Below are 27,351 nucleotides of genomic sequence, written 5' to 3'. Positions count from 1 at the left end.
CAGTTGCTTCCTGCAGAGAAGCTAAACTTAGCCATTGCTCGTCTGGTGTCCTCAGTGCCTTGATTGACACATCTGTGGCTGCTGGCAGCACCCAGGGCCTGCCGAATGGATGAGCAGTCAATGGAAAGCAGACAGCGTACCCAGAGAGGGGCAGAAAAGAGGATAACACAGTGCTGACCCAGTGACTGCAGAAAGGCAGAGGGGCAGGCTACTCTGTGCAGCTAAGATCACTGCAGTGTAAACCATAACGTAGCACCTGTGAGCATGGTGGCATGCAACTCACCTGTCCACAGACCTGTCCAGCGACTGGCAGCTCCCAGACATCGACCCATCGGGGCTGATGAAAGCTTCAAGCATCTGTCAAGGAAGGAAAAGGAAAACCAATGAAGTAACAGGTGAGAATACGACTCTTCAAGCTCCACTACTAATAAACATCTGCAGGATACAGACCAACTTTTCTCCAGTGAAACCAGCTGATTTTCACCAGCTGATCCTGGCCCCACAGGAGCAGAATAAGTTCATCTGTGATACCTCCTTTGGATTATTATCAACTGTATTTCATAGAATCACAGAATCACTTGAGTTGGAAGGGACCTGAAAGGCCATCTGGTCCAACTCCCCTGCAATGAACAGGGACACCCACAGATCCATCAGGTGCCCAGAGCCCCATCCAGCCTGACTTTGGGTGTCTCCAGGGATGGGGCATCATCAACCTGTGCCAGTGCCTCACTGCCCTTATCATAACAATCTTTTCCTTATATCCAGGCTAAATCTCCCCTCTTCTAGTCTGAAATCATTTCTCCTTGCCCTATTTTTGCTGGCAGGGAAGCTGAGGTAGAGCTAATAAGCACCCTGATGTTCAAAGCATGTTGAGAAATCAATGTGAGCCAAAGAGCTCGAAATATTCCTAAGGAAAAAGAAAGATGAAAAAGCAAATCAGGATACAAACAGTGTGCCCAAAGCTGAGTGGGTGTTGTGCACGCAGCCAGGACTGTGGCCATGGACTCCTGCCTGCCCCTGGCACATGAGACCAAGCCTCCCCCTCTGGTGATAAGCAAAGAGCATCATCAGGGCTGTTGGCTGGAGGAACCGGCTTGGCTCTCACTGGCTCAGTGAGTCAAAAGCTACATTTGTGTTGCTTCCTGGATGAGACATTGTACTGGATGGGGTTATTTATAGCTGGCTAGTAACAATAGAGGTTTTGTCTTGAGTGGTAAACCTAGGGGCTATGTGCACTTCCACACAGAGCCAGCCCAGGGCCAGCTTGCTGCTGGGAAAACAGAGCAGAGGATGGCTGAGCACCACATGGAGTTACCCCTTCCTGGCTCCCAGACCCTTCTCCTTCCTCACATACAGGGCAGGCTCCATTTCCATGCGCTGTTTCTGTGCTATACCTCCTTGAGTGGTTGTCATAACAGCTCGCATTGTTTTGGCAGTCCCAATTGGAAAGTCTGATTTTCCTCTGCTTCCCAAGACCTTACCCCAAAGCCTCATGCTTCAGAGAGCAGCAGACAAAGAGGAGCAAGTTCCCTGCTTAGCCCCCATCCCATCTCTGCCAACCACGCCAGCTCTGTCCCAGTAGAGATGCTGAGTGATGACATGGACTTAAAAGCCTGGAAACAGAACTAGGAATCTTAGCACACACAGGATGATGTGTGGAGTCACCATCCATGGAGGTGTTCCAGAACTGTGGAGATGTGGTACTGAGGGACGTGGTCAGCGGGGTATGGTGTGGTGTGGTCAAAGATCAACAGATGATCTTTGAGGTCTTTACCAACCTTGATGACTCTGTGATTCTACAAAGACCTCAGTTACATCACCCACAGTGAGGCATCCCACAAAAGAAAGGAAGCATCTCCTTGCAAGGTATGTTTCAAAGCTGCACCCCAAGAACATCCTGAGAGCAACCCACGGGAAAAACTATGGCTGTCCAATGAGGAGAGAAAGGAAGGAAAGAAAAAAAGTCCTTTTTCCTGCCTTTAATTTGTCAGTGCACACATCCACCCACCTCTAGGAAAAGACAGTGGGCCACCCATGGCGTGATGCTGGGGGAGCATCTGGGAACCTTCATCAGGAGCAGAGCTAATGCAGCACCATTAACAATCAACGCAACTGTGCTGACTTACACCCCAGGGGGTTCAAGCAGACCCTCCTCCTGCACACACACACTTTGTCTTAATCCTCCTAAACGTGTTTGGAAGTCATGTGGAAACAATAGAAAGGCAGCCTTTGGCTGCAAGCAGCACGAGACACATCTGCACTCCGACTCTGCCAAGACTCACCCGGAGTGACTTCTCATTTTATTAATGGCTGTAGAATAAACCGTCAAAAACACAGCTTTGCCATGGAAACAATGGCACAGCCCACGGTCAAGAACAGAGCCAGTGAGTGCTCCATGAGTGCAGGAGACACGCATTCCCCCAGGGAAGATCCTGGGAGACATCACAGCAGCCCACTGCAGTGAGCAACCTGCTCAGTGCCTTCCTGAAGTCCCTCCAGGTCCCTCCTGTGACTTGGTGCTCTCTTTCCAAGAGCTCTGCAAAACTGAACCTTGCACCCAGACAGCCCACAAAGTGCAGGGTGCCACACATCCTAAGTTCTTTGGAGCTACAGCTTGAGCAGAGATGCAAGCAGAGAGGAAGGTACGTGCTCTTTCTGGTCTATGGCCACACTAAGTTCACCTTCTGTAAGTGAAGAGAACTGATTTGAGACAGAGGTTCTGCTCATCACTCTGCATTAAATCTAGCAGCTCTTTGATTACCGAGGGATTGAGATATACGAAGTGCTTAATAAGGGAAAAGGATAAAAAACAACAGGGGAAGGAGAGAGACAAAAAAAATACAGAGACACTGCAGCCAGAGCCAAGGACTGCAGCCAGAGCTCAGGCAGAAACAGCACATGGGAAGCAGCGAGAGCTGCTGACATCCCCAGGCTGTTGCAATCGCAGGCAATCATTTGCTTGGCACACTCCCTCGTCATCCCAGGATCCGGGAAGGCCGTGGCCACGAGAGCTTGGCAGCTGGTGTGCATGTGTGTGCCAGAGCTCCTCCAGTGCTACCTGGAGCATCAGAGCATGCTGCAGTCACTGCCACAGCTAGTTGCAGGGTTCCTAGAAATCATGTTTCTGGAGCATGTTAAGCCCACAGGAAGAATCTGGCCTGAGGGCCACAGGCAATTTAGAAGCAAGAAGGATGCTCGCAGTGCAGAATGCATTGCGCCCACTTCAACCCACGTGCATTTACCCCATGAGCTGCACTTACATTTTGATCCATGGTCTCAGGGATGAACTCGCCCTCGCTGTTGATGCTGGTGTAGGAGCCCTGGCGAGCGATCTGCTGCTGCTCCTCAGGAACACTCCCTGGGGGTGGAGAGCTCCGGCCAGTGTGCAGAGAGCCTAAGAGATGGGGAAGTCATTGGTCAATGAGAGAAGGACTCGATGCATTGAAGTCCTGACACAGACCATGGTCACAGACCTGGCTGAGCTGCAGATGTCCCCATTAACTGGAGGGGAGTTGGACTAGATGATCTTTAAAGGTCCCTTTGAACTCAAACAATTGTGTTATTCTATGATCTTCCAGAGATACTGCTGAGATTGAACTTTTTGGAAGAGAATGGAAGATCTAGAGAGGCAACGCTGCTCATGGGCACCTACAAAGCTTTTGTACCTGGGACAATTTCTCTCCGCAGAGCCACACAACACCCAGCAGACAGTGGCTTTCAGCCTATCCTGGCTCCTAAGAGCTGTGCCCTGTGTCTGCATACTCCATCAATACCAGAAAGTAAAAGGACTCCCAGATTTTTGTTGTGATGGGGTCCATCCTGTAATGAAAAGCCAATGCAAAACTTCCAGCTCTGCTGCTGCTCTTCTGCAGCACAGTTACAGTGCCAGATTGATCTCTGGTATAAATCCATCACTGTGATCAATGCCACAAACCTCTCACTTAAGCTGATACGCATCAGGAGCTGCTAACGTTAACAGCATCACCCCAATATAAAAGACCATTCAATCAGGCTTGCTGGATTTACACCAAACATTGAGATATCTGTCCCACAGTCCATCTCCCTCAAGTTTTATAAATAAAAGCCTTTGAGAGGCCTTTTTTCTTCTTCTTCCTATTTTCTCCTTCACTGGTTTCCTGCAGGATAAGAGCACAGTGAATCAAAGTCCAACTGAAGTAAAGCCAAGATCAAGGAGAGAGAATCTCCTGAGCTGCAGTGCACATAATGAGCTGGCTTTCCACCAGCCCGAAAAACAAAACCAGTTGGGAAAGTACGGCATCCTCCCCTTGAAGATAAATAAACAAATGCTTAACCATTAAGAGTTTGGGCACACTGTTATCATCTCATTTGTGCTGCAGAAAGACATCACCTTGCTCCAAAAAGCCCCTCACTGGTCTGACATGGTGTTACTGCTGTGCCTTACTGAGCATCTCTACTCCTGCTGCTCCCAAGGTTGGGTCTGCTCATGCATTGATGTCATCCCTCACTGCCACAGCCCACCCACAGCCCAGGTCTTCAAGTCAGGGTCAACAAGGAGCTGAACATGCTCTGTTTGACTTTGGACCCAGAGAGCTGAGCGAGGTTTATCACAATTATAAAGGCTTGGCATGATCTCACATTAAGCTTTTGCCTGGAACAACTACTCCCAGTCATCAGGTCAGTCATGTTTGACCTTCCAGTGTCACATTTCCTGCTACAGACTGCAGAAGGGGATAGGACAGTAACTGTGGAGAGAAGACAACTCTGATCTTTAATAAGCAGGCTTAACTCATGGCTAAGGCAACATGAGGCATACTGGATATATGAGATTCATCCACCCAGAGACAGAGAAAGAAATAGTCAGCCAAGCTCAGATGAGCCCGACACATTACAAATGGGCTTTGCCTTGAACTAATGTTCACGAAACAGCAGCAGCATCAGGCAGAGAGAGGAGACCTCCAGGACTGTCCTCCTGGAGCCTATAGGATTACAGGGCAGCTCCAGAGCCAACAGGGAAGGGGTGAGCTCTGAGGCATACGCTCATAAGCCAGATGCTGGCCAGATCTCAGCAGCTCTATTCAGGATTCCTGAACTCACAGCAACTCTGCAGATTGGCAGCAGCTGAGCATCTGACCTCAGTTACCCTTTGCAGCAAGGTGCTTTGCAGTGGGATTCCTGCTCCATGTTTCACACACTAATATAAAACCCTATATTTGAGGCTAGAGCACAGCATGTCCCAGGCAGGGTGAACCAGGCCAGCATGGAGCCTTACAGTCACTGCTGGCTTCTACTGGGGTTTTTTTTCATGTTCTTTTCTGTTATTTTTATTTAAGAAGTGCCTTTCATGCTGTATGTGCTGAGTTCTTGGTGCTGCACGTACAAGCAGCTCCCCTGTGCCAGGCTTGGCTTCCTTCAGCCACCTTGTTCCCTGGCCTCACCCCTTCCCTGCCCTGGCAGATCCTTCCCATAACTTTATCCATCTCTGACCAACATCAAGCAGTAGTCCTGATGCAGAAGAGAAACCCCATAAAAGCAAGGGCCGGGCAGGGCTTGTTGACAGCTGCCTGTGCTCACAGCTGCAGTCACAGAGAGCCCAGCCCTGAATGATGTTGCCACAGAGCCAAATGAAGGACGTGACACCAAGATGTGTTGTTCTTCCAAGCCCTGGTGGGAACATGGGGCTCAGGACACAGTGGCACAATAAACAGATAGAAACCTGTAGGAAATTCCTCACCAACAAGCTGTGGCTGGCATGGGGAGGTGTGAGCAGATTGATCAAAGCTCCTTCCACTTAATTTTTAGTGGGATGCTTCCAAGTCTTCCTCCTCTCCATGCTGACCCTTTGAGGATGAATTCCTACATCACAGCTTAAGGCAAACTTTAGGGTACATGTAATAAATTAAAGGGGACAGTGTCCACATTTCTGACTTGAAGGTAACTGACATGCTGTCCACAGGTGAAGTCTTCTCCTTCTCTCAAAACAAGGAGGAGGTTCAACCATCATGATTTCCACCCATGCTACCCCAGCTGGTACCTGGGCACAGCTGGTAGAGCAGTCCAGGGCTGGTCGAGGGCATCAGCTGCCAACCAGCATTTGTGCCCTGACCCCAAGAGTTTAATGGCACAGATACTTAGGGTACTATGGTTAGGCTGCGGTTGGACTTGATCATCTTCAAGGTCTTTTCCAACCTGGGTAATTCTATGATTCTATATTGCCATCATGCTCATGTTTTTCAGAGTCACCCATCCAGCCTCATACCACCAAAGCCTATTTCCCCCACAGTGCCCTTATACTCCTTCCTGCAATGCGTTCCTCACTGAGCACAACCCAAAGCCATTCTATGATTCCACATTCCCACCATCAAATACCCCAAAGCAAAGAGAAAAAGGATGCCTCACTCTGCACCACCTCTTCCCAAAGGTCACTGTTTGCTGGCGTGGGAATAAAGAATCAAGCCTTTAGCAAACATTTCCCATCAAGAGTTGATTCCAGAATGGGGCTGATGAATAACTGGTGGATAATGTTGTGAAAGCTGCCCTCACTTATCCGAAAATGCAGAACCCCAGTAGATTTTAGACCACATTTTCTGGCACTCAGCTGAACGTTTTCAGATGCTGGTCACCACGAGACTGGAACATTTTCCTCTTCCAATAAAAAAACAAGTGTGTGTGTGTGTGTGTGTGTGTGGTGGGGGTGTTTCACTGAAAACGTTTATGAGAAAATAATATTGACTCTGCAGAAGGTTTTTTAGGGACAGGGAACGAAGACATTTTCTGTCCAGCTGAAGCAAAAATAGACAAATATCTTCCCCAGAACATCTACCCCCTTCGAAAGTGCTGGTGCCAATGACATGCAGTTTTATGAGTGTTCACTGCTGCTATCATGGCAGAGTCAGCAGAAAAACATGAGCAACACTGAGAACATGACCCTAAACCACCTCTTTCTATAACATTACTTCTATAACATGGCTTGCAACTGCAAGTTAGTTGCAAGTTAATCCTACAGGAGCCTCAGTCTTTTTAGGATACCCTTTGACTACCCACAAAGCTCAGTGAAATCCCCTGTCCGTGGACACAATGTGCGCTCATCTCTGCCTGTCTAAAGCCAGATCTTCAGCTTTATGCTCCACATGGACAGCCACCCTCCCTCCTTTCAACTCAATGAAGTTTTTGCCCAACTACTTGATAACCCATCTCCGATTCAAGAGGTCAAAAATGGCATCTGCAAGACCGCAAACAGCTCCCACAATGGGCTGCTGTAGCTTCATAGAGCCTGCATTGCTCCAGAGAGGTCTGGTATGCTCCTAACATGAGGGCTCAGTGCAATCTGTGCTCAAACTGACAGCAAGACATACAGTAAGAAGTAAATAGTAAGAAAAGGCCGAAGCCTGGTGAATAAATAAGTGAGAAAGTCTAACTTAGCAAGAATCAATCTTCTCACTAGCACAGCAATAAGCAGGATCAATTCTGCCCATTACGCCTGGTTCGCACATCAGTGACAGCTCGCTGTGCCACATCTTTGCTGCTTTACATTAAAAACAAGGGCCAAAAGAAAAAGAGCACCAGAGATGTTTTGCACTAAGATACAGGTGAGTGACATCAGGGTGGACACCAGACCATAATACCTCCAGGACTGCGATAGGAAAGGCACAGTGGCCCTGCCTATAACAGCACACATACCCTACAAAGCTCTGCATTTCACTGACCTGTTGAATACTTCCGTGTCCTCTCAGAGTCCTTGTACAAGGATCCCATGATATCTCCCATGGACCTGGAGATCCTCATTTCGTGTTGCTTGCTGTTGTTTGGCTGGAGGAGCTGTGAATCACACAAAGGGAACCATCAGACCTTACCAAAAGTCAGGGCCCTCACAGATGCACCATGTGAAATCCTGCACTGGGATCCCTATATCCACACTGCCCAAGGACCATTAAAAAGCAGACATTGCTCACAAACAAATTACATCTGTGAGTATCATACTTTAAAGCAATAAAACTGGGTCCAAGTTAATAATGATACGGACATACAGTGTAAAAGGCTGTTCTGGTACTGCATTATTTCAGGATCAATACAGAGGCTGATCCTTGCCCTCAAAGTTTGCAGGCCCAAATGAAAGCCTCTCCTCCATGCTCCCCACACATCAGTTCAGCTTAAGCACTGCAGAGGTGACTCTGTAACACAGCAAAGTGGACAGTGAGGCTCTGCTGGGGAGTACAGAAAAGAGGGAGAGCCAAGGTCTGTGTATGCAACTGGACCAACCTCAAAGGTGTGCACCAATCTACTGGGGCTGCTCTGCTCTTAGTAGCTGTCTTATAACACTGCAATGTTCCTGCAGCCAATAGGAGCAACGGGACTTGGGAAACCTCAATCAGTGGCTCAATTTTGTCCTGATACTCTGGTCCCAAAAGGAGCAGAGAAGACCTAAGAGCTGCAAGCAGCAGCATGAGGACAAGCACAGTGGGTTTCAGGACTCAGCCTCTCCAGTACTTCTAGGAAATATAAGGAAGAAAGAGAGTTGCAACATCTGCAAATCCCTTGTTTTACAGTCTGTGCTTGGGGCAGAACGACATGTGCTTTGGCAAGGAGCTCCGTGCAGGCGAGGTCAGGCTAATAGGCTTAACTGCAAAACCACTGAGCTCAAGAAAAAAAAAATAAATAAAGATAAATAAATAAAAAGAGACAGTCCTGCACATCACTGAAAGATCCTCTACTTTGCCCTCCCTGGCCTTTAGTATTTCAGCACTGCACAAAGGGAATGGTCCCCGTGCTGCCACCCAGCCTGGCAATGGTCAGCATCTGCAAGGAGGGGATGCAGAGGGATAGTGACAGCATCCTTAGGTGGAAAGCACAGGGGGTGACCCAGGAATTAACCCTGTTTGAGGATGGTCAGGACAGTATTTAACCCATCAAAGGCAGCAGGAGGAGCAGGAAGGGGCTGAGTGCTGCCTTCAGGCTGCTGCTGTGGGAGGATTTCAGAGCAGCTGAGCCAGAGCAGGGCAGATCCCCTGGTCATTCTGAACTGACAGGAGATTCATTTCCACTCTCCGGCTCAACAAGGCAGCAAACTCTGGACACAAAAGAGCAGAGAAGGTGAACAGCTCACATTTGCTTTCTTTGGAGCGCTCACAAGGATCCGCAGGCTCTTCAGGGAAGGGCTCAGCTCCAACTGTTCCATCGCTTTGTCCAAGTCTTCCTGGGATTTCAGTGGGATCAGGAGCTGGAAGGGATTGAACAAACACCGGAGCACGGCAGTGTCACACAATTGGGTAAACAAAGGAAGGCAGATCCTCACGGTGAGCATCTATTGGGAACTGGGGGGTGAGGGAGGAACCTGAGAAAGCGGATGGAAAACAAGAGCCCCCCACTCCCCCGGCCTGCCAAGCTCTGCTGTGTCCTTCCAAGTTCTCATCTACTGTGGAACAGACACAAAAACTCACAACAAAAACCATCTGCGAGGAGAGAGCTTAAAGGTCACATCACAAATTCAGTCAGTGGTCAGAGGAGAGGGCTGAGCTGAATCCTTAGGCTCAATGCCTGCTATTCTAGGGCTGCTCTGACCCGGAGTTTGAGGGAAGGCCTGCAGCTACCCCACATCAGATCAGCTGCAAAGCATCTAGCATCCTCCACAGCTGCACTACAGAGGGGTTCTGCAGCCTTCTGCTGCCCTGAGCTGAGATGGAAAACACCACTATTTGCCCTCCTTTCTGAGGCACTCTGCCTAACACCATAAAAACTCAGCCTCTGTAGGTTGCCTAGAGCACTGGTACCATACCCAGCCAACAGAGCATGGGATACTCTTTCCTTTGCCAAAGTACATAGTGGTTCTGCCTACCAAAGGGACCGAGCGGTCACGGCTGCCAGTAAAGCCCCAAAGGCCTTAGTGGGACTTCAAAAAGGCAGCTCCCTGGGTGATAAGAGTTCACACCACAACCACTCCTTGGATCAACTGCCCAAGAGGAAGGCACTCAAAAGCTGCCTGTGTCTCCCTGTTTGATCCCAGGGTGTCACCAGGGGTTTGGCTGTCAGCCCGTAGGTAAATACACCTCAGACTGTGTGCATTAGGGCTGTGGGGATGACCAGGTCAAGGGAAGGTCCTGGTCAAAGGAGACAAGGTTTCATCTTAGGAAGCTGCTACGGTCACCTCCTCCACCCAGGGACCACAACCTGAGCTTGCCAAACTTCACTTCAGGTGTGTGCTGTGTATGAATACCTCGAGATTTAGATCAAATCTCTCCTGCGTGAAATGAACATCCTCTTTCATCTCCACTTTGCAGTTAAGGAACAGGGCCATATACAAGCCCCCTGTTTGTGACACTGCAGGGAGGTGGGACTGGATGGCCTTTTGGGGTCCCTTCCGACTCAACTATGATAGATATCAACCATTCAGAGCTTTTAGATGGTCCACTGTATAAACAATTAGACCATGGTTGAACTTCCAAGACCCTTGTGGTCACAGCAAACCATAGGCAGAAATGGTATTGATATGCCTCCAAATTCCACATAGATGTCCCCAGACAGCCTGTTTCCTTATGCAGCAGACCCTGAAGGATATTCTCTCTGTACTCTGCTTAATCCTCTTGAAGTTCACAAGAGTCCCACAGATGCATCAAGCAGGAAAGCTTTCTCTGCTTGCCCAAACAGAAATTAGGATGTTGGAGACCTGCTCCCCCACACAAGCAGAACTCAGCTCTGAACTGTAAGTATAGTCCCAATTCTGACCCATCCCTTTGATGTGCTGCTCACAAGAGTTCAGAACTGCAATCCCTCAGCTGCTGCTCTGAACAAAATGTTCTGCAGGTCACTCCATCTCACTCCAGTATCACAACATTAACGCATTTACATGCCTGCCTGAGAGAAGCCAAAAGTATCAGGCAGCAAGTGCCCTCCTGGAACAGGGACTGGGGCCAGTATTTAGCTTGGCTTTACCTATTGCCCATATCTGGCAAGTAGATTGGATGTAGGAATGGACTAGAAGCTCCATTTGGCTTCCAGACTGTGGCACATATGGATTACAGGAGCAGATACCTACTAGGCATGAAGCTAAATACAGATCCACACAGAACCATGGAAGCAAGCACCACAGCAAACCTAACTGGGTTTATTCTGCCTATAGAACGAGCAGCTACAGACAACAAAATTCACCTACACAAAATTCCTAATGCAGCTTTTCGAGTTTTTTCTTGCTTATATACAGTGGGTTCCACTGGAACCTAATGTTATATTACAGGGCTTGGTAGTCAATCCCCTGCAGTCTAGGAAAGTGAGTTCAAAGGGTGAGTGTTCACCAACTGCAGCTGCATTGCGAGAACTCGCTGCTAAGACACTGCAGAGAGCCAAAGAATAGTAGGAAATGGGGTTGGGGAAAAATCCAAGAGGTCAATTAGTTCATCTTCCTGCCCAGTGCCAGACCAACTGGCATCAACAATTCTCGACAAATGTTTGTTAAATACACTTTAAAACAATCCTCCTTCCCCACAACAGAGCTTCTACCATTTCCCCACACTTTAACTCTCCTTAACCTCCTGAAATGACGATGTGAAATTGCCTCTGCCTCAGCAGTGACACGCAAAGGGAGGCGGTGGATCACCAAAGTTCAGTGCCCAAGGTCACTTCCCAAGCTGGTGATGGACATGGGGCAAATGACTTAGTTACACTTGGAGCAGCTGGTTAGCAGTGCGTGCAGATGAAATTCAGACGGCGTTTGCTGTAGAAGATGCTCCTTCAAGCCACAGCACAGCCAGCTTTCTGTAAGTCACTGTACTATGCTTCCCATAGGCAAGACTGTCCTGCCCATCAGAAAGACAAGCCCAGCCTAGTGCTAACATGCAGACATGCCCCATGCAGTACACCCACAGCCAGGCCCTGCTCTTATCTCTACCAGCCCAAACCCATTGATTGCACGGTCCCACTGGGATGTGATTCATGTGTGCCCCTGCTCCACCCAGCTGGGATGATCATCCCACCACTCTTGGCTTCACTAGGACAGTGACTGCCACTTACTGGGCTTCTGAAGGGGACTGCTGCCTTCAGTGTGATTACATTCTGCAAGGTTCTACGGCAGGAGAGAAACATTTAATGGCAATGAGGAGTTGCTATAAAACAACGGCACTAAAGGCCTTCCTCATCCCTGTGAAGGAGTACCCCGAGCTCACGGTCCCGCTATGTGCTCTGCACAAACCCAAGAATAGACTCTGACATGGGATAAAATGCATTTATTTAAGTTTCTATTTGCTGTTGTTGGAAAAAATTTCCTCTTCCAGTGGAAAGAAACCCAGAATGAAGTGAGTCATTCCTGAAAAATTCAATGGCAGACTTTTCCCAGGAGGGCTGGCAGAGAATGCCCAAGATTAGAAACCAGACTACATTCAAAGCTAAAGCCCAAAGGACACTTTGGTATCATGAGGTATCTATTAATACAGAATAGGAACTTTCACTGGGTCTAATCTCCCATAAAGAAAAAAGGAAAGAAAAAGGTCTCTTCACAGCCTCTCTTGTATTTCAATGAAAAGTTCTCACACATTCGCAATTAATTCTTCAAGAAGTGAGCTGTCAAGGCAGATCCAGAAGGAATGGTGCCTACCTGTCATGTGAATTGTAGAACCACAGAATCATGGAATGGCCTGGGTTGGAAGGGACCTCAAGGATCATGAATCTCCAACCCCAACTTCCACACTGAATACCAGGGTCACCAACCTCCACATTTAATACCAGCCCAGGCTGCCCAGGGCCCCATCCAACCTGGCTTTGAACACCTCCAGGGATGGACGGGGCATCCACAACCTCTCTGGGCAGCTGTTCCAGCACCTCACCACTCTCATAGTAAAGAAATAGAAAGTCATCTGGTCTCAGCTGCTCTCTTCTCTGCCCTGTGTGTGCTCTCACCGGTCAGAAGTGCTCTGAGAGTTGGTCCCACTGCCCTAACAGTGTCCATGGAGAAACAGCTCCAGTCATTTTAAGAGAGGGAAAGCCTGGCTTGGAGTCAGAGAATACAACTGAGCTATGTCTGGGCAACAGCTCTTGTATGCCTAGTAGCTGGAAGCCACAAAGTAAGATTACTTTTCATCACACACATGTGTAACACTAAATCATGGCCTTAAGAACAAATTACTGCTCAGCTCTGCCAGGTACCTTAAAACACTCCTGTAACCATAAAGGGAAGAGTAGTACCTCATTGCTCATGCAGACTAAGTCCATCGTCTGTCCAAAAGCATCCGTGACTTTCTGCACCACTTCTTTGAATTTGACCGGTCTTGGAAACTGGATGATCCTGTATTTGCAAATAAACAAAACAAGAGCTTCAGTTTAGTAAAACCACAGTGGGATTCAGCACCGGACAGATAAGTCAGGAATAAGGACTGGTGCTCTTCTACCATGAAGAACAAAACATGCTGCTTGCTTTTATGCTCATACAAATACTGCTCATCTGCTATGCCCAAGAAGAGACCTCTACCCCAAATTCTAGTGTAACTCCTCTATTCCTCCCCCTGTTGTATTTGCATGTTGCAAAAAAGAAAGTCCAGCAGCTTTTCACTGAAGAAGCCCCAGGTCGTGCACTAGCAGGTGATTTATCATTTCCATGTTAAAGCAAGTGGCTCTGAAGAGGGAACGGGGATGGAAAAGAGAGCGATGCAGTTTGGCATCCTGTGAATCTGCCTCTCCTGTACCATCACAGCTACATAACAGCAGGTACAGTTTAGCCCTGCACTAACATCATTGATTTATTTCAAATGCAGCTTTGACCATTAACCTACGAGTTCCCAGCTCTGTCCTGCCCTGCCACAGTCACTGAGCATCAAGCAGAGGTGATTCCATGAGAATGTCAAGCAAGGAAGGGCGTGCAAGCCACAACTCCCAGCTCTATTTTTATGGGACCCATGCCTAAAATATGGTTATCTTAAGTAAGTGTCATAAGCTGCTAATAAAAGGACACATTGCTATAGGCCTGCAGCTCGGCTCTGGTTCAGTAGAGCTCAAGAACTGAGAAAAGGATCCAACCATGCACCCTATGTCCTTGGTAAGGGGCGTTTAATGACTTCCAGCTTGGAAGCACTTTGAGTGCGTGCAAACCCCAGAGGTCCTTATGGTGAGCAGGATGACGAGGCAAGGCTCTCACATATAAAGTTATAGTTTATATAAACTCAGGACTTCATCCTGCTGTGAGCTCATCTGCAGCTGGCAGAATGATAGGATAAGATGATACTGTGTAGGATAATGCTGGGTAAAAAGGGCAATTTGTCCCTGTATGCAGACGGGGACTGAGCTGGGTACATACCTTTTCTCTCCTTCATATTCAAACTTGATCCTGACATTTCGCTGCTGGAAGAAAAAACAGGAAACAGTCAGGTCCCAGATGGATCTAAAACTCACAGCAATTCTCAGGGAAGCTCCCCTAACTCTGCTAGATGTCTTGTATATATAGGATCAAATCGCTGCTCCCTAGAAAGTAAGCGTGCACCTTGAACTGACCTACTGCTCACCCCTAGAGACACCATTAGATTCACCCAAAGGAATTCCAAAGATCTGTGGGCAGATTGGGAATGCAACCATGCAGTCACTAGCAAAAGCCACTTCTCCCATCTTCTCCTTGTGTATATTTAGCAGCTCCTGTAAGACCACAAGGAGCTTTTTCATTCCTCCAGCTTCTCAGACTGAGCCTGGGCCAAGCATCCCCTATGATTCTTTGGCTTATGCCATGACTTTCCAATGGCACCCAAAGCAGATCAAAAACCCCTTTACTTTCCAAACCGCATTTAACCACCTCAGTTAACCAGGTCTCTGCCCCACTAACCCACATGAGCCTCCTCAAACAGTGGCTTTCCTCCCAGAGGTGTGACCCCAAGAAGGACTGGGTCCCTTAGTGCCAGGGATAATCCTTGTCTGGGAGGGTGACAGCCCTTCCTGAGCAAAGGCCTTATCTCTAGTCCTGGATTTCCAGAGCATGAAGGCACACTTTCCATCTTCTCAGAGGGAAAGCAGAGCTGCAGTGAAACAGCTTTGTCTCTTATGAGGAAAATGAGCTGGCTGGGTGTTCTTAGGTTTATTTTTAAACAGACACCGAAGTTCAGGAAGTCGAGCCTAGAGGCAACTCAGTCAGTAAAGCTTAAAAACCCTGGCAGATGCAGGGTAGCCCATTGCATCACTTGAAACACATCCTTTAGAGCACTGCTTGTGGCCTTCACTGTGTTCCCTGGCAGAGCTGGAAGAACTCATGTCACGAAATGGGACATTTCTGCAGTGCTATGAGCACTTCAGCATCTGCAGCCAGCTCCCCAGACCCACAGTATTTGAACAAATTTGCTTCTAGAACCAGGCCCAAACCATGAAAAACACCAAAGCAGGTCTAAAAGAGTCCAATAAAGAAGAGAAGATCATAACAGATCACTGCTGAACATCCAAGTCACTATAGGTGGGACAGCCAATTCTGATGATCTCTTTCAAAGAGAGAAAAAAAGAGACAGGCTCTTCTGTGCCATTTTTTATTTCATAATAAGACATTCATACATTTTATCTGAAGGGTTTGGCTAATTCAGCTCTCCTGGATGCTGGAAAGCAATCAGCCGGTGTGGATTCACAGCATGCAATTCCACAGAGCCCTTCTCTAAACAAAGAGAGAAATCAGGGCGAGGAACTTTCGAGGTTTCTCCTTACAAAAGAGCAGGATGTGCAAGGGGAAGAGCTCACGCAGCTCCAGCCTCGCTGCAGGAAACCTTTCCAAACATGGGTTTCACTTTCAGCACAGACCCAAAAGCTGAGCTGAACTTCAAGGTAGCGCATGCTGCGTTTCTGCTGAGCAAAACAAATCTTGCAGACAAATAAGTTGGTTAAAAAACAGCTTGTGGCTGGAAAATGTTGTAACATTTGTATAAAGCTCCAGAGAGAAAAGAGAAGAGGGGGGGAAAAAGAACCACGACCCTGCTGCATCCTATTCTTCTACATCAACAACAAGGTTGATGTGCTGTGGCCCCAAGCCAACAAAGCACGCCAGCTGCCCCACGTTGATCTGACCTGGGTCTGAGCCCTGCAGCAAACACACAGACAACACCAGGAGGATAAAAACCACTGCAATTGTCAATGAGACTATGATACTTTGGGCTAATATAAAAACCATTTACCTTCCGCCAAGAAACCAAGATCTTAAGTGTGTAAACGTGGATAGGGGAGAGAAACAGACAACACACAGAATATAAGCGAATACGTATGCACATATATATCCTGAGAAGTTGTTTATGGTTTTATTTCGCGGTCTTTCCATGGCTTGCTCATGTTTTGACTCATTGCTGAAGCTGAATTCATCACCGCCACCAGGAACAAATACTTTTTTCCTTTAAAAAATAAGAATAATAACAAGAGGGCAGCGCCCAAGGAGTTATGGAGTCCCAGGAGGATGCAAAGCACTTCCTAAACTCTGGAGCAGGCCGTGATTTTTCACACCCATGGAAATCTGGTCCGTAGCAACTCATTTTAGATCGCGTAAAGAACATGGGGCAATGCCAAGAAGTGGGTAAGACCATGTGCAAATCAAATGGGTGATGAAGAAGAAAGGCAGAAGTAGCATCTTTCCATAAGGATCTCAACACAACGTGCAAATATTTGGATGGTGAAGCAGAGCAGTACCAGACCCAACATTTAAAGCTTTGGCCTCCCAAGCTGCCTTCAGTGGGCGCCATGTTTCTGTGTGACACGTGGCACAGGGGAGCACTCACAAGGCACCTTGAGGCCCTGCTGTGACAAACAACAGCAGGGATAACTCTGACAGGAAATACCACAGCCGTTCCCTTCGTTTCTGGAATAATTTCTTCCCCGACATCTTTGTGTTGGCATTTCCTCCAGCCCAGCTAACAAATAGCTGCTGCTCTTTCCCTTTTTCTTTGTCATCTGCCTAGGAAATGAAAAGCAAAACCACTGCGGTGGCAACAAACACATCACCATCCTTCCAGGCTTTCCAGAAAGTATTTTTAGCTCCTTCCTTCAAACTTTACATTTCACAAGAGAAAAAGCTCACAGCCCCTAAGAAGTGCTGAGGGGGCTGCAGCTACATGCAGGGCCTGTGGCAATGGGGGCATCATGGCGGCAGGGGAAGGCCTGCTGTGCAAGGCCCTAATGAAGGGGCTCAATGGGGAATATGCAATGAGAATGGCCACAGATCACTCCCGAACACCATCAAACCGGAGTGAGCTGGATGGGATGAAGTGAGATGTCGGAAAAAAAGTGTTTCCAAACGAAATGAATCATGATCCGCTGCAGAGATCCCCGAAGAGCTGACTGCTGTTTGTAATAAAAGCACACACGGCGCCGCAAAACATGCAGTGGAGACTAAAATGGAAATGGTTTTAGAGGAGAAGGCTGTGCTGAGCACCTTCAGCCCCTTCCCACCCAGACAGGAGAACACAAGGGAGATGTGGGTCCAAGATGGGATGGTGTCCAATGCCACGTTGGTGGATCCATCACGCAGGGCCACATGGCTGCCATGAGAAATGGTGTTCTGGTCTGATCCAATAATGAAATGGTCATTCTAGTTTTGCCCTATGACACCTCGGGGCACCTACTTTGCCTTCTGAGTAAAATAGGGACAATAAAAAAAGACCCATTCCTGCATGCTAAAAAGAGTGGTTATTTTCCACCCATTTCATTTTCTACTTGTTGGCTTAGGGAACAATGAGGAAAACCCCACAGAGCAACTGTGGTGTCCAAGCATCAGAATCCCAGTTACTCTTCAGTAAAGCCACAAAGCGGTGGGTTTTCTCCTCAGCTTCTGGCTTTGGTCGAGAAAAATCAGCACCACAGGACCAGGCCAAGGGGACTTCTCCACCTCCCCGACATGCATGTTGTTTGGATTAGCCCTGTGCTTAACCTCGTATTTAGCAACGGGACGTTCGTTACAAGCCAGACATCTGGACCGCGTCCCTAAACCACAATAGGAGATGAGTAATTCACGTCATTAGGAATTATCCACACAGAACCCCCACGCGCTTTGGGTTATTCAGAATAATCCAACAGAAGGAGTTGTGTCTGGGATTGTCCTCCTGGTGGGTGGGAGTGACGAGGTACCCCGGTCCCCCTGGATCCTTGCAGCTCTTTTCATCCAAAGAAGAAAGCACAGTAAGTGAGCAGCTCGGAGGCCAGTGGGAAGACAGATGATGTCTAGAGGGCTCACAGCTCTCAGTTACAGACGTTTTTGTTTTACACAGCAGCAAAAATCACAGAATCATTAAGGTTGGAAAAGATCTCTAAGATCATCTAGTCCAACTCATTACCAGCATGCCCACTAACCACGTCCCTCAGTGCCAGAGATCATGGACTTCAGGATGTTAAAGCCAAACTACTCTTTTAGTCTGCATGAAGACCTACAGAGAGCTCTAGAACACGAGCTGTGTTGTATTCTCATAATGAGCAAGACTTCCAGCTTGCCAAAGAAAAGAGAGTACCGAGGTAATTTACTAAAAGAACAACTTTTAGGTCAGTCTGACATTTGCTGCACACGGGAAAACATTCTTCACTAATATTGGATTTTATTGCCAGAAGACAACTTGCAATCAAAGCTAAAGTGGCAGAGGAATTGCTAGCTGTCACCAGCTGGGTCAGAGGCCCATGCCAATACCTTGTCATTAGACTGAACACAGCACTGACAACCAACTCCATTCTGCTGGCAGCCAAGTGCTATTTATATAGTTCAATGGATGCGCATATAAATAGACAGATGCAGAATAAGTTAATATAATTGCTTCTTTCTCCTCCATGTTTTTGTTTGGGATCTAATTCTTTGTGGTTTCCCTTCTTATCCCGCTCATCTATTTCATTAGTGATCACAATGCATATCCTTGTTTTACTGTTTCCTCTATCCCCTTTCCCTGGTTATTGGAGAACAGAGGAGCCTGACTGGAAGGACTCCTTCCAACCCTACCAAAGGAAGCAAGACACAGAGGGACAAGGAGAGTTAAGCAACACATCCTCATCTAACATGTTTTTCAGCAGGAATTTGGAACGCTGACTGAAGGATTCCCATGCTTCAGTAAAGCTTTTTTTTTTTTTTTCCATAGGAAAATACTGCTGATTTATTTATTAATTAATCTAAGAACTGAACGTTCAAACCCAAGCATTACAATGTGAGCGCACTGTTGCAGGGCCTCGTGGGAGACACCTACACTTCCAAGAGGAGAACTGCGCATCCAAGCGCCTCTTGCCTCACACTCTCTCTTCCATTAAGGACACAGCGCATCCTTCAGCCCAACCAGCCAACCTCATCACAGTAAAAATAACGGGAACACCGCGTACCAAATGAACAACAAATCACAGGCATGAAAACAGCACTTCTAAAGCAATTTTTCCCCTGCCCCCCCACAATTTCTGCACATAGGAAAAAAAATAGCATAAAAGAGACCCAAACAAGTTGATTAACGTTTCTGAGATGCAAACATGAACCAAAACCCCATTAATCCCACCTACTATGGCCACTCCCCACCTCACAGACTAGACTCCCAGCGTCCCGCGAGTGAGACTTGGTCCAGCTAGTCAGATTAAATGAAGCAACAACTCAACATACTCCAACGCCCTTCATCCCGTGGGGCCTGTTGGTCTGAGTCCTCAGCCCCGGATGCATGAGCGGAATGGGATGCTGACTACTTGTGCCTCCTCCATCACAGAGCTCTGAGTAACTCTGAGTGTGGAGGTACAGCCGGTCTGCTTATGGATAAAAAAGAAAAGCCAGAAAGGAGGGGACGCTGTCACAAGCATCAGTGCCATCATTCAGAACAGTTTGATTCCTAATATAATAAAACTGAACGCCAGGGGCAGATAACATTTCTAAGACCGACTGCAAAGCACAACATGACCCTACTGGCAATTTGCAAGTGAAGGTATGGAGAGGCTGGGCTGTGAATATAAAGTTCAATTCTATAAAGCTCCTGTGGTTAATGATTCAGCCAATGAAAACTACTCTTCATGTTATTTTGACTCAATAGCTAGTTAGCTGCATCACTGCAGTGTCTAGAGCTAGTTGTCAAGAATGACAGCAGGAATTTTCTCCCACTGTGAGGAAACAAAAATATCATTTAAGAGAAGCTGAAGAAGTTTTCCTGCCCTGAAAGCATCCTGAAATGGCTCAGGATGGTCCCCACCCACCCACTTGCAGAAATGCTACCCTTGGAGCCAGCCAGGGCTGTGCTGGATTGTGTCTGCTTCGCCTGCAGCTGCACAGAGCCAGCTCCGACTTTCTCCAGTCAGTTCTGCAAACATCTTGGATTTCTTTCAGCATGAGCTGAACACAACTCCAGTGATTCAACTTGGACAGATGCTGCCGCCAGGGCACACTCTGAAACAGACACGCTACGTGCGCATGTGCTTTCGTCTGCACGTGTCTGGGAAGCCTAGAGGGACTCTATGATTTGGGAAGAGGACTTGATGCCTCTACATCCCAAGCTTTGTCAGTAGCACAAACGCCATCAACATACACATCACAACTGGAAATGACAATCTGGTTTCTTCCTTGCTAGGTAATCAGCAAGTGCAAGCTTACACTAGAAGTAATATTCCAAGTAGATTTGCTTGTATGCTTCTTCAAAAGCTTCCTGGTACCTCTAATTATTTTCCCTTCCCCCTCCCCCCCTCTGTTTTCTTTATTCTCCCCTTGGTATTTTGACTAATGAATCTTTTCTTCACAAATGTAGACTGGTAATGTATTTGTTCCATACGCAAATAGGCTATTAAATTCACTTTAGCTATTATATCAGTGTCAGCAAGTAAGTCCTAATATTGCTCAAGGGACAACTTTTTTGCTCATCGAATCAACTCTGAATATTCGATGTGGCCAAAACGTTTGGTTTTGGGAGCATAAAGATAAACAATAGTAATTAGTGTTTAAACACTTTATATAAGAATGACATTATTCCTCCCAAAAGAGCCTGGGTGTCTACGGCTCAATGTTGGCAATCCATCTTTCAAATATCTGAAGTAGAATGTGCGCACGATAAATATTATATTTCATCAACACTGTCAATAGAAAACACTTGACTAATCCAAGTCTTAAAGCTGTAGAGCTTGTAGCAAGTTCCACTAGATTCAGGGCTAAAAGAAAGAAGTGTCTTATGGTGGGATTTGAGCTATGCAACAGTTTCAGGTCCTTTTATTATGTTTAGGAATTACTTGAGGCATCACTTTTAAGCCCTGTTCCTCCACTGCCCCTCTGTGACATGGAGATCATTGCAGTTTCTTTGCAGCTCTTCAAAAAGAAGTTCTAAAGCTTACATGTTAATAACATTTATTCCTATGTTAGGAGCCCACACAACACTCGCTGGCTTCATCTTTAACACTCAGACAACATCTACTCTAACACTTACCATCTAACAGGAGCTGGACATACTTGTATGCCCTTTCCAACTTGGGATGCTTCACAGTTCTATGATTTAATCTCTGCTTTCACAGCCTGGTTAGCGCCATGCCTATCTGCCTCTTCAGCCTACAGGATTTTGGGGCGGACTCAAGCAATGCCTTACCTGTTTGCTGGAGTAGACACAGTTTTTATTCCTGTTGTTGTCCAGCAGTCCCCCACATTTGCCCAATGCTGCCAAATCCTTCATAATAGAGTTCAAAGCTTCTTCCTCATCTGCAAAAGAAGGACAGACAACTGAAGCACAGAAGGTAACCTCACCCCTAAAAGTGAAGAGTCAAAAATGCAGCATCACATATGCAACCATTCAACCCAAATATGTCTAAAGTCATGATATCCAGCTTTGCCATTAAGAGAGGCATTGCAAGACTGCACACCCCACTCCCTCCTAGCGTATTAGTCTCTTCATCAGTAGAGATCCTCTGTAGAGCCAAGTTTTCTGCCCATGTCCTTCAGAGGTCATTTAAGCTGGGGCCTAAAGGCTAGATGTAGTGTTTAGGGGTCTGCATCCCATTTGTTAGGTTGAAGATGGTGCTCTGTACAACAAATCTTACAGTACCCAAAAAGCTCTTGCAGCAAGTGATGGAGCACAACCCAGCTCTTCATGCCCTCCTTCTCTCTCTTCATTAAAGATGCTCAGGAGACACAAGTGACTTTCAGAACCAGAGCCAGTGAGAAACCACAGGACAAGACAAGAAACCCAAGTTGCCCAAGGAGGCTGTGGGTGCCCCATCCCTGCAGGCATTCAAGGCCAGGCTGGATGTGGCTCTGGGCAGCCTGGGCTGCTGGTTGGTGACCCTGCACATAGCAAGGAGTTGGAACTGGATGAGCATTGTGGTGCTTTTCAACCCAGGCCATTCTATGATGCTACAACAGCCAAAGAGATTTGAGAGACCCGCTGGATATGAAATCAATCTCCTCCCTTTTCAACACTTCTCCTTTGGTGCACATGGCCTCTGAAAGCATCTAGAACCACTGCATGTAAGGTACCCACCACAGGCACTGAAAGATGCATTTTCCCATATTTACTCTTTTTTTTCCTTGGTTGTAAAAGGGACCTCTGAGGACAAGCCTGGTTTTCCACACAGATTTTGTAGTAGGAAAAAAACACAACACACCGAAAGAGAAAAAAACCTTTTTTTTGGTGTGTGTGTGAAGGGAAAGAGGGAGGGACCAGCTAAAAAAAGCATTAAAAAAATACATATATATACACATACAACCCTCCCACATACACCACCCTCTAGGAATTTTCCACCATAGCTCTATCTCTGCGATGCTCCTCGCCTCTTTTCCAATCAGACTGACAACAAAAGCTTCCTGCATTGGCTGACACAGAACACAGCCCCCAATGCCACAGGGCAATGGCCCTTCAGCAGGCAGTGACAGAGCCAGGCTTCTGCTGGCACAACCACACTGCTCACCTCTGCACATCCTTGGCATCATCTGCAAGAAGATGCACCTCTGGTTAAACCATCTGAGGTGTTTTAGGACTTACTCATATTAGCAAGCCCATCCTAAACACAGCAGGGTTTGCTGGAGATCACCATAGTATCTATAATAACCTTGATAATAATAATAGTACTCCAATACATGAGGATATACTAACAGCCAAGTGAGTGTCCCAGCTGACCCCTCCACGCCTTCCAAGCACCCAGCAAACCCTGCTGGCCCATGGACCTTGTCCCAAAGAGTTCCAACCACTGGGGATTAAGTGTGCAGAAGAGAGTGACAGCATGAATTACATTCTAGATAGGATGTCCAGGATGAGCCCATGGCACCAATGAATCCATCTCAACGGTGGGGTCCCTCAGCAGAGGTGAACCCCATCACTCTGCAAAATGCAAAGGGATTCAGCTTAAAAAAACCCCAATCTCTCTGAGGATGTATTGAAAACGTCCGTGCTCTCACTGCTCATCCCATCACACGGGGCTGAAACAGGAAAGGCTGTTTTCCACCGCTGAATCATGAAACATCTGCCTATCTGTATCACACTACTTCAGCACAAGCAGAGGGACGACGGCTGAAGGCTCAAGTGCCCAAAACAAAGTGGAAAAAGCCCCACGCAGAGCTCGGAGCAGGAACCATTTGCACAATCAGTTGCAAAACCAACACTTCCCAATCCTCTCGATGTCAGCTTTGCACAGGGACTGATGCTTTCCAGACGGAGCCTCTTGCCCATCCTTATTACTGCTCTTGGGGTCTCCCAGCTGACTCCCTGGAAGGGTGGAGATCTCTGTTCCATGGAAACGAGCAGCCAGCTCAGCCAGCTCAGTCAAAATTCAAACCAGCACTGAAGCTCACCGGATAATTAAATCCAAATGCCACTCCCAAGCCTCTAATGCAGAAGGGGTGTCACAGGCTGCTCGCTGGCGGGCTGGCTTGGTTCAAGCAAGCACAGGGTGTAGGATGAATGGCTTTCCCAAAGGAAAAAATCACAGGGAAACAATGGGAACCCCACATTGAGGGACACAATAGATCAGGTTCTCCTGATCATGAGAAAGCAACCAGGAGGCTACACAGCAGACATCTTCCCATGCTCTGCCACAACTCTGGAGCAAAACAACTGCGAGTTGCACAGACATCAAAAATAAATGTGAAAATTGACTTTGTTTGATGCTGGACCTTTGACCTCAGTGTCTCCTCTTCCACCCCTGGCTCCTGATTGACTTTCAGCCATCTCCCTTAGAGTGAATTCATTTATTTGTTCCTCGCTCCCCACCTACACCCCAACTTTGTGCTCTTCAATCAGCTTCATGCGATGAAGCTCAAAGGTCTCAATGATTTCCCGAAGGTTTGGTCTGTGGGGAAGAACCAAGAGCTTAGGAGGGGTGAGAAGAGGTCAGACAGGAGCACGCCAAGGAAGCAGTGACTACAGAGCTATAATGGACACTGGGAGAGTTGACTTTAGGCTTCAATAAAAGCCACAGGGTCACAGCACTGACCCATTTTGGTAGGGTCTTATATTAAAGCAAAGTACCTCTTTCTCTAATTGGCTCTGTAAGATGCTGGGACTCACAGGTCTCAGGCACTACTGATGTGAATGCAGAGCACTCGGCACTTGCAAAATCTGCTATGAAGTGAAATCAGAAAGCCACAACGTGACACATCTCCTGCAGAGACAAGTTCCTGGAGCTGCTATAGTGCCTCAGCTCTGCTGTGCGTGCAGCAGAGAGGAACCTGAAGTTTCAATCTTAGTACTGCAGCTTTACTGGTGAATAACAACAAAAATAAGCATGGGAGAAAAGAGTGAGCCTGAAGGTCAACAGGGACCACCCAAAACAGTTCAGCAGTCAGGAGAGAAAGCAAATGAAGAAGGGACAAAGGAATAATTTAGCTGTGTTCAGAAGGTCTAGACAGTGCTGTTATTGTTGGCTTTGCTAATAGGTCATTACTAAGAGGCAGCTTACGGTAGTTCCATGGAGCTCCTTCCATCAACAGTGCACAAAATAAAGTAAAAAGCAGCACCAGCTGTATGAAGCACAGAGAACAGCCTGCAGAAGGAAGGCAGGGCCTTGTAAAACAGCACAAGGTCTGATTTCGGCCTCTCACCCACCAAGGCTGGAGCCTGGGAAAAGATGGGGAAAAATCCTGGGTGTTGCAGAAGGGGAACGTATTGTTTTCTGAGTCAGCTCTGAACAAGGCCGGAGTGGTGGCTGTGGGGCTGCACGCTGCCATGCACACTTCTGCACGGATCCAGTGTAAAACCACAGCCGTGACCACTTGTGGTCACTAAAGATCCCACTGTGCTTTACACAGCCCTGGTGTTGACGGCCCAGCCCAGCTCAGCTGTTGTGCCCGTGTAAATTCCAGTCATCGCTCGTGGCCGTCTCTCAGTAAGGTGATGTAACCACGAGGGATGTCCCCAGGCAGAGGGATGAGTGCTGTGAAGGGTTACAGGGGTCGGGAATAATGATATTTATCAATTACCAAAGAGAACCCTCACCTGAAAGCCAAAACTCAGCACCTCAGCATCACACAGCGCAAAGGGCAACCCCTGCCTGGATGGATGTTCAGCTGAACTGTCAAGATGGGAAGAGATGGGAGCTGCTGGCTAAGCTAGGTTTTATGGACAGGACTCTGTGACAGACAAAAGCCTGCACAAGTCTGCAGACAGAGCTAAATACATTAATAGAAGCTTAAACTTGGTTAGCACTTAACTCAATCTAGCCTTCCTAGATGTATACGAAGACCTCAGAAATTCACTTAGCAGCCTGCACATCAGGTCCTGACCTGGAATTAAACACAGCAGCCTTTTCCAAGAAGCTCTCCAGAAAGTCTCAGTTTGAAGAGTTAGTTAGTGTGGTAATTCCAAAACCATCACCATAACAAACCTCAAACACCACAGTAGGATGAGATGTTCAGTGCAAACACATTTCCATGGTGGCCTGTGCACTACAAGTTCACATCTACTGGATCAACAGCAAGTGGGACTGTCCGTTGCCTTTATCAGAAGGTCAGAGAAGCATAGAATCACTAAGGATGGAAAAGAACTCTAGGATCACCAAGTGCAACCCTCAACTCATGAGCACCATGTCCACTGACCACGTCCAACAGTGCCACGTCTGCCCTTCTATTGAAAAGGTGAAGGCATCACTCCTGATTTTAGCAAGGAAATAGTGCTAAACTATATGAAGAAGGTATCAAAGAACCTTCTTGTGAGGACAAATGCTGTCCTTCAGACAAAAGCCAGCAGGGAAAAGCTTGGATATGAAACTTGTTGAGCTTTCTACTCTGCAAAGCACTCAGACCACCAGCCGTATTCACAGCCTACAAACACCATCAACCTCCAGGATTCAGGTCATGCAGAAAATACCAGCTATTGAGGTATCAAGACAGCAAAGAGCAGAAGGGATCGATTAGTAAGAAAACATCGTCACAGTGATTGCCCCAGTCAAAACTAGGAAGTATACCAGCGATGTGAGCTGGAAGCATCAGCTCAATGCCATGACTTGGAGCACAACAAAAGCCTGTAAGCAAGGAAGTTCAGGACCAAACACTCTCACAGGCAGCTACAAATACAATTTTGCAGCTCATCCTCCATGAATGGGATCTCTGTAAATGACCTGCAGCAAAACAGCATCCACCCAGCGACAGAGATGGAGATTATCTTCTATTTAAACCAAACCTACATGTACGAACCATTTTGCTGCTGTCTGGTGCAGCATTTGGTATCTCATGTAGAGAAAAATTATCCAATTACCCTCTCCCAGCCCAGATTGCTGTGCACTGCAGCAGACACCCGTGGAGCACGTTCCCTTTGCAAGTCAGCAGACTCTGGCCGGCAGCTGGATCCTGCTGTCATTGTAACCCCACCCAAGGGATGGCAAGGTCACCCTGTGTTCTCCTCCAGGGCAGGGCACAGCTCAGCAGGTCGAACAGAGCAATTATACAGGAGGAAATGAGGAAAGACCCTTCTGATATGCAGGATTTCTTGGCAGGAGTTTGCTTGCTGACGTCTTCAGCTTGGGACACACTCACTTGGATTAACACTGTGAGGTGCTGGGGTTTCTTGAGAACACTTTTAACACCATCATTCCTCAGTTGGGATGAGCTACATAACCTGATTGGTACTGACTGTTATTAACATTCTACCTGACAAACATTTATTCTCCATACAAGCATCTCACAGATGCTTTTCTAAGGGATAAAATACATTTTGAGAGTGCCTGCATCCTATTCCCCTTCATAAGGTATCCCCCAACCACCACAGCCACGCTGGGCTATAAGGGTTGCTTAGGCCTGACCACATCGCCCAGCCATGGAGGACAGGACCCCATAGTGCCATCACCACCCACTATCTACCATCACCCAATCCCTACCCCATTACCTTCCTCAGCTAATTGCCTCCTGCTACACGGCCATAAAGCAAACCCTCCACGTTAAGCAACTCGACGCACACAGGTAGCGTGGCCGGAATGACGAATAGCCCTCACACAGCATTTGACTAGTGAACAGCTTGTTATCAAAGCCCATAAAGCAATCTTAAGCAT

General features: G+C 47.3%; 1 protein-coding gene across 3 annotated transcripts in view; it reads right to left on the bottom strand.

Moving 5' to 3' along the window:
• The window catches only part of LOC107308787 (mitogen-activated protein kinase kinase kinase 3-like), a 54,219-nt gene that overhangs the window by 10,793 nt on the left and 16,075 nt on the right, over nt 1-27,351 (bottom strand). For 2 of the 3 annotated variants that reach the window (XM_015852906.2, XM_085539062.1), the window contains exons 3-9: nt 21,468-21,577; nt 14,252-14,295; nt 13,147-13,246; nt 9,083-9,196; nt 7,686-7,797; nt 3,261-3,394; nt 284-357 (exon numbers count right to left, since the gene is read on the bottom strand). In XM_015852906.2, coding sequence (XP_015708392.2) covers nt 284-357; nt 3,261-3,394; nt 7,686-7,797; nt 9,083-9,196; nt 13,147-13,246; nt 14,252-14,295; nt 21,468-21,577 — 688 coding nt within the window. The remainder of the gene's footprint in view (nt 1-283; nt 358-3,260; nt 3,395-7,685; nt 7,798-9,082; nt 9,197-13,146; nt 13,247-14,251; nt 14,296-21,467; nt 21,578-27,351) is intronic. The other variant, XM_015852910.2, reaches the window with a different exon arrangement.

The sequence above is a fragment of the Coturnix japonica genome, chromosome 2, assembly GCF_054131305.1.
Source record: "Coturnix japonica strain WE chromosome 2, WE-NBRP24, whole genome shotgun sequence".
Lineage (NCBI taxonomy): Eukaryota > Metazoa > Chordata > Aves > Galliformes > Phasianidae > Coturnix > Coturnix japonica.
Note: the sequence above shows the minus strand (reverse complement) of the source record. Positions and strands in the feature narration are given on the sequence as shown.